The sequence below is a fragment of the Lotus japonicus genome, chromosome 1 (genome assembly GCF_012489685.1).
Source record: "Lotus japonicus ecotype B-129 chromosome 1, LjGifu_v1.2".
Lineage (NCBI taxonomy): Eukaryota > Viridiplantae > Streptophyta > Magnoliopsida > Fabales > Fabaceae > Lotus > Lotus japonicus.
The window spans coordinates 41867315-41875433 of NC_080041.1; the positions used below are offsets into that span (position 1 = coordinate 41867315).

At 38.7% G+C, this 8119-nt stretch overlaps 1 protein-coding gene across 1 annotated transcript in view; it reads left to right on the forward strand.

Moving 5' to 3' along the window:
- The window catches only part of LOC130747070 (uncharacterized), a 29101-nt gene extending 22992 nt beyond the window's left edge, over positions 1–6109 (forward strand). Inside the window, exons 16-19 of the mRNA XM_057558823.1 lie at positions 2426–2498; positions 2576–2770; positions 4549–4642; positions 4999–6109. Of these exons, the coding sequence (XP_057414806.1) occupies positions 2426–2498; positions 2576–2770; positions 4549–4642; positions 4999–5879 (1243 nt within the window). The 3' untranslated portion in view covers positions 5880–6109. The remainder of the gene's footprint in view (positions 1–2425; positions 2499–2575; positions 2771–4548; positions 4643–4998) is intronic.
- Positions 6110–8119: the final 2010 nt, after the last annotated feature.

Genomic DNA, 8119 nt, shown 5'->3' on the forward strand with positions numbered 1-8119 from the left:
CAAATGACAAGAGGACAGTAGGTTGCAGGTGGATTTATACCGTGAAGTACCGATCTGATGGCACACTTGACAGGTATAAGGCGAGGCTAGTTGCAAAGGGATACACCCAGACCTATGGAATTGATTATGAAGAGACATTTGCTCCGGTAGCAAAAATGAACACTGTAAGGATCATTCTTTCCTTAGCAGCTCATTTTGATTGGGAGTTGCAACAGTTTGATGTTAAAAATGCTTTCTTGCATGGAGATTTGGAGGAAGAGGTGTATATGGAGATTCCACCGGGGTATGACCCTACTTCAGGAAGAAATAAGGTGTGCAAACTGAAGAAGGCCCTATATGGGCTCAAACAGTCACCCCGAGCTTGGTTTGGGAGATTCACTAATGCTATGGTGTCTCTGGGTTATAAACAAAGCCAAGGTGATCATACCCTCTTTATCAAACATACTCAAAATGGTAAACTCACTATTCTGTTAGTCTATGTAGACGATATGATCATTGCAGGTAATGATGAACTTGAGAAGCAGAATCTGAGGAAACAGTTGGCAGCCCAATTTGAAATGAAGGATCTTGGAAAACTGAAATATTTCCTAGGTATGGAGGTGGCATACTCGAAGCAAGGGATTTTCATATCTCAAAGAAAGTATGTCCTTGATCTTCTCAAAGAGACTGGTAAATTGGGTTGTAAGCCCATTGGAGTGCCTATAGAGCAAAACCACAAGATTGGAAGTAGTGAGGAGGACCTTAGGGTTGATAAGGCTCAATATCAGAGACTTGTGGGGAAGCTCATTTATCTATCTCACACTAGGCCTGACATAGCTTATCCTGTTAGTGTTGTCAGTCAATTCATGCATGACCCACAGGAGAGACACTTACAGGCTGTGGATAGAATCTTGCAGTATCTGAAGGCAAGTCCAGGGAGAGGTCTGCTGTTCAAGAAGAGTGAGCAGTTGTCTATGGAGGTTTATACTGATGCAGATTATGCAGGGTCAATTGTTGACAGGAGATCCACTACAGGATATTGTATGTTCTTGGGTGGAAATTTAGTTACATGGAGGAGCAAGAAGCAGAATGTAGTTGCCAGATCAAGCGCAGAGGCAGAGTTTAGAGCCATGGCTCAAGGAGTTTGTGAACTGTTGTGGATGAAGATCATACTGGATGATTTGAAAATAAAGTATGAAGCTCCCATGAGACTCTTCTGTGATAATAAATCTGCCATTAGTATTGCTCATAATCCAGTCCAACACGACAGAACAAAGCACATAGAGATAGACCGGCACTTCATCAAAGAGAAATTGGATAGTGGTCTAATATCTACACAGTATGTCCCCTCAGGACTTCAGTTGACTGATGTGCTCACCAAAGGACTTCCCTTGGAGCGGTTTCGAGAGCTTACTTGCAAGCTGGGAATGATAGATATTCATTCACCAGCTTGAGAGGGGGTGTTGTAAATAAGGAATTAATATAAGAATTATTATTAGAAGATTATATTCAGTATTAGGAGATTTATTCTCTTATTAGGAGATTGTGTACATAATTAGTTATTTCCTTATTTAGGATTAGTCTTCTTCTATATAATGTAATTACCCTTTGTATTCTGATTAAGAAGTAATAATACAATTTCTCCTACTTTCAAGTGAAACATTCACATTCACATGAGAAGGGAGGTTTTGCTCAATCTTACAGAAGTTTCGAACGCTGGTGAGTTCAGTTGAGTGATAGGGATGAGGCTATTCATGTAATTTCACTACTCCCTCCGTTCCTTTTTAAGTGTCGTTTTAGAAGAATTTTTTTGTTCCTATTTAACTGTCATTTTGATGTTTTAAGGTTCTATTTGTCAATTATACCCTTACTTTTTCAATAACTCCACTTCACATTTTCCATTAAACTCTCATTTCTCAATAACTATGAAGAGCTTTATGACTTTATGATTGGGTGAGAGTGGTAGATGGTTTAATGATATGAGAGAGTGGGAAAAAAACTAACAATTCACTATCTTGATTGGAGAGCTTTATGACTTTATGATTAAGGCGTGAGAGGGTAGAATGGGAAAAAACACTTTAACAATCCACTATCTTGGTTGGAGAGCTTTATGCTAAAATGACACTTTAAAAGGAACGGAGGGAGTAATAATTAGTTTCCTCCTAACTGTTTTACTGCCTTTTTGCATGCCTGAGTTATTTGAGCAAGAATTGATATACCATGGAATTTATTTGTTTTACAGTAAGTTGAGTTATAAATACCACCAAAGCACACATGTTGGTGCTATGGTTTGTCAGAAGTGTATACTTCTTTGATTGACTGTAGCGTCTGTTCCGTGTTGTTATTAAGTTAAACTTTTTACCATCTTACAGTATATCACATCCTGTACATTCACATTCCGTGCGGTTACCCTGAAATAATTATTTACCTGCTTATTATCTTGCAGAAAACTAAACCTTGAAGAGAATGTTGCAAACATTTGGCCAGGATTTGGATCAAATGGGAAAGATGTTATTAAGGTCAAATATTGATTTTTTCCTCCTAGCTGTAGCTCTGAAGCTATTATTTTAAAGAATGTTTTGGTCGTCTATTTCAGGTTCATCACGTGCTTAACCATACATCTGGTTTGCACAATGCAATGGCAGACTTAAATCAAGAAAACCCTCTTCTGATGCTTGATTGGGATGAATGTTTGAAACGCATTTGCATGTCAGTACCTGAGACCGAGCCTGGCAAGGAGCAGATTTATCATTATTTGTCATTTGGTTGGTTGTGCGGTGGAATCATTGAGGTATGAATGCTTGCCCAACTGTGTCAATTTTTTTTTATCTACCAAAAAAACGATTATTTGCTTAAGCCCATTATAAGGACTAAGGAGTAACAGAAAATTTGTGAAAGCAAGGAACAGTAATAAAATGATATATTTGAGTAATGTTACGGGGTGGGTGAAGGGCCACTTTCGTCCCTAAAGTTACAAGCGTCGGGCATATTAGTCCCTATTCTATGGAAATGTCGCCCGTAGTCCCAGATGTTGCAAAATGTCAAGCACGTTAGTCCCTGGCTTGGCTCCCGTTAATTCCACACCTGAGATAGGACTTTGTCAATTTCAGCAACTCCACACTCTACATCTCCTTCTCCCTCACTTTTCATAACTTCATCACACCTTTGCATCATCTCCCTAATAAGATCCTCGATCACTCTCAGCTTCTTGAAGCACATCCAAAACAATGAAAACAGAGAAAACCCATGATTACCAACGCAAAAAAGTTTTTTTCTTTCTTTCAAGAAATGCATGTTCAATAATTTTACACACACCCCAGAACAAGAAAGCGAAGAAAACCCAAGTTCGAAAACCAAAAAAGATTATAACTTTACTAAGAAACTCGGAAAACCCTCTATCATACTGTTGAACCAGGGGTGGTTTCTTCAGAGCTCAACGAACGAGGGGAGGCTTTAACCGGCGAAGGAGAGAGATCAGAGACAGTTCTCCTGAGGCTCGGAGGCAGAGGGGGCAAACCAGACCTTCTTGCCGGCGGCGTGGAATACCTTGGCTAGTACGCCGCCAGATAAGGTGAGGCAGAAACCGTGCGGCGAAGAACGTGGAAAGGAAGAGAAATGGCGGAGAACCCATGGCGGGTGAGATCTTCCTGGTCAGAGAACAACTTCTTGGCGCTCGGTTCCCTGGAGGAAGAAGAAGACGACGTCGAGCAGCGCTTGTTGGCGGATGCGTGGAAACGGCGGCAGCGGCGTCGCTTGCAGGCGCTGCAGCTGTTGAGGTGCATCATGGAGAACTGGCTGGTGGTGGGGTCCACCGCTCTGCCGGTGGTGCTGGTGTTAAGAATGGGTTCTTGTTGTTGGCTTTGACTCTGATCACCGCACATTTGACACTTCGGATTCAGAACCCTAATTGCAATGGTGGGTTCTTCTTGTTGGTTCTGAATCTGTTGGTGCACTTCACCCATTCTTGAACCCTAATTTCGTTTTTTCTTTTGGTTTTGTTTTGTTCCTCGCTCAGAAATGTTTGGTTTTGGAGTGAGGAGGAAGAAGATGATGGAGAGATTGAAGCTTTTCTGATTTGGGGATTTTGGACAGGGACTAAATTGAAGTTTTTAAGTTTTCCCAAAAAATTTCCCAATATTTAAATCCACGTGGAAAGTCCACAGGGGCACATAACGTGCCAAATCACCCTTCTCGTTAACGTTCACTGACGGGAGCCAAGCCAGGGACTAACGTGCTTGACATTTTGCAACATCTGGGACTACGAGCGACATTTCCATAGAATAGGGCCTAAATTGCCCGACGCCGGTAACTTAACGGACGAAAGTGACCCTTCACCCAATGTTATGCTTGTGTATAGCTTATCTACAAACGAGCCTATGGCATGTCTCACCAATTTGTTGATGGCAGTGTATATAAGAGTTTTTTGTGATAGTGTTTTGATAAAATAGGAACCTTAGTGAGGTTGCATTCCACCCCCAATTCTCAGTGATCAAAAGTTGCTAAACCAAGTACTAGTAATTTGTTTGTCCCGGTAAGATTTCTATCTGATTATTTATTTGGATAAAACAGCATGCCTCTGGTAAGAAATTTCAGGAGATTCTTGAAGAAGCAATAGTCCGTCCCCTACATATTGAAGGCGAGCTATATATAGGGATTCCCCCAGGCAAGTTTTGATGAATTTATTCTTTTTATAAGATGATATTAAAGTTGTATTTGTCTATTTGGCTTGCATATGAAATCGTTTTAGTTTATAACAGCCGCTAGTGAGTGTCCTTGACACTAATTAAAGAATCGAAAGTAGAAAGCATTTATAGAAAAGTATAACATATAAAGTTACTAATATGTTAAATGCCATACTTTTCAATAAATACTTTTTATTTCTTGATTCCTCAATCTTTTTTTCAAGAGATTCATTGGTAATTCTTATTGCTTACTTTATACGATTCTTGTTAAAGAAAATTTTCATTGGATCTTAGTTTCTTTGTAAATTGTAACCATGCATCTTTGCTCATATTTTAGGGGTGGAAGCACGACTTGCAGCTCTGACTGTAGATACAGATGATTTAAGCAAGCTGTCAGCAATTCCTACCCGTCCTGACCTTCCTTCCACCTTCCAACCGCAGCAAATAGCCCGATCAGCAACGACTCTGCCTGCTGTTTTCAACACACTGCATGTTCGGCGTGCCATCATACCAGCTGCTAATGGACATTTATCTGCCCGGGCACTTGCACGCTATTATGCAGCCCTAGCTGATGGTGGTAAGATACCACCACCTCATTCTTCTGATTCTAAGCCAGTACTCGGAAGTCATCCGCACATCCCCAAATTATCTTCTCAGAAGGCTCCCCAAAATAGGAAATGTTTTAGGCGGAAGGAAGCAACTTTACCTTCCATGAGCAATACTAGAAGTTACGAAAAAGTCTCTAGTTCTGAAAATTTTGAGGTTAGTGAGGGCAGAAATACTTGCAGAGATAATAACAGTAGCGATGATTCCAGTAGTAGCAACGTGGATAGTAATCTGCGCACCTGTGTTCCTGGTAAGGTCTATAGAAATCCGAGGATTATTGATGAATTCTTGGGTGCAGGAGAGTGTGAGAATTTAGCTTTACCAAATGGGGGTTTCGGCCTAGGATTTAAGAGATTGAGTTCTAACAATGGGTCTTCCATTGCGTTTGGTCACTCTGGAATGGGTGGCTCCACAGGGTTTTGTGATGTCACTAACAGGTTTGCCATTGCTGTGACACTAAACAAAATGTCCTTTGGTGGTGTATCGGCAAAAATTGTCCAACTTGTTTGTTCAGAGTTGCAAATTCCGGTACCTGACGATTTCTTAAGGTTTATGGCTCAGCAAAGTGGACAGGATGAGCAGTTAAGTCTGGGGAGGCCTCTGATTAATTGAAGGCAGATTGTTTGGCACCATTTTTCCATTATAATTTCATGTTTAATTTTTCAACTCACCTATCGCCTTATAAATCTATGCCATGATATCTATAGTTGACTTTCCTTCCTGTTGTTCGGAAGAATAATGAATGTAATTATTTACACATGAAAAACTAATGTAATTATCTATGCCATGATATCTAAACTTTGCTATGAAGAATAATGTATCTATAGTTTGCTTTGCTTCCAGATGTTCGGCAGAATAGTGTATGAAATTATGTACACATGAAAAACTAATGATAAGTTTATTTATCATGGATTAAGTATTATAAAGATTAATGAGAAATGGTCTGTAATACGAACATGATACTCAGTAAATGATTTAAGGCTGGTTAGGTTTGTGAAAAAAAATATGTTTTCATTTTTCATTTTTATTTTCTGAAAGTTTTCATTTCCAAACTTTAAAATTTAGAATACATGTGGTTTTTTTTTTTGAATAATGCAATAAAAATTTTTAAAAAATACTAAAAAGGGGCAAAAAAAAATTTATTTACCTCAATGGGGTGATTCTTGACTACATGGAGGTGATGTGGCCGGGTAGAGGAAATTCATGTCACTTCTCGCGAATTTGGATCTGTAAGACCCATATTTTTAGAATTAGAGTAATTAATTCAAGTCCGACTCACGTCTAGGATTTTGTTTAAGCGTGAGAGGAACCTGAACTAAAGTTTGATGATTTTTCGAATGAAACTTTATAGACTACTCATTATATGTTTAATTATGACACAATAGTCAGTTTAAATGATAGTACGAGTCGTATACGCACCCGACTAAGGTTGAGAGTGTTCGAAAAATACTATTTTTGCTACTAGAGCACTCATGATCTACAAAAGAATGGGGACATGGACATCCAACAAATCTGTTCGAGTGATAATTTGGCAGACTTAATTACGAAGGCTCTTCCGACTGCAACATTTGAAAAGCTTGTGGGGAATGTGGGAGTTCATCGGCTCAAAGATCTCAGTTAAAATGCATTGTACTTTTTTTTTCCTTAACCATGTTTTTTTCCCTTTGAGTTTTTCCTAGTAGGTTTTTAATGAGGAAATGTACAAAAGCGAACTATAGAATATGTACTCTTTTTCCTTCACTAGGTTTTTATCCCACTGGGATTTTCCTAGTAAGGTTTTAACGAGACACATTGTTAAGAGATGGTCATCCAAGGGGGAGTGCTATGAATATGTGGATGTCCATCTCGGTTAGGAGTCCATGGGTCAAGCACACATGTATACTTGTTCAACATTCTTAACCTAATTTTTTTTGATAGACCAATGTTAGTTGTTAATTGTTAGTAAATTAGTTCCTTCGCCAGGATTCGAATCCTGACCCTTCACTCTGCAAATCCCTTCATTCCCTTAGCTCACCAAGCCCTCCCCCCCCCCACACATTCTTAACCTAATATTATAAATACAAGGGAGGCTGCACTTACCAGAGCATCCACATCAGACTATTTCTCTATCTCTCATGTCTAACTTCTCCTCTCTTTATTTAATTGTTCAATAACGTACTATTTATTCATAACAAAAACTACTTTAATGATTCATTATTCAAAATTTAAACAGCATGAATGCATTGTTTTGTTTCGTATTACTTCGGAAAAACTTTTGAAACCAATTTGAATAAATCCTGAAAGAAGTCACGTCGGCGTTAAATGTAAAGAGCTGAATAAACATTTTAACCAATATAGCTTTTTCCATGTTTCTCATTGAATTTTCAAAACTTATTTCAAGGTCCTTTTTAACGTTTTTGACTTATTGTAATTTCTTTTAACAATTTTTTTAAGATGGTTGTTGTGGTACCTTAAGACAGATTAAGGTGTGGTACCTAAAATGATATAAATTAATAAAAAAAAATACAATTTGAACTTAGAAGAAGAGGATGGATGAAGATTTGCAAGGTTAACATGGATGGGGCATGGAGGAAGATGATCCTGACAAGAAATGAACTTAGATGATCTCTTAGAGTTGCAAGTTAAACTGAAAACCCTAGTGTTCAAATCGTTAATTCACTTCATTGAATAACATTTTTTTTGGTACATCGAAAAGATAAATTGCACCCGCCAGGAATCAATCCCTGGACCTCCCCCTGCCCAACCCATATGTCCCCCAGCTCCTACCACTTCATTGAATAACATAAACGAACTTAAGAACAATATGTTATTAGTTCATTTTTTTTGGTAAATAAAGACAAAGAACCAAAAAA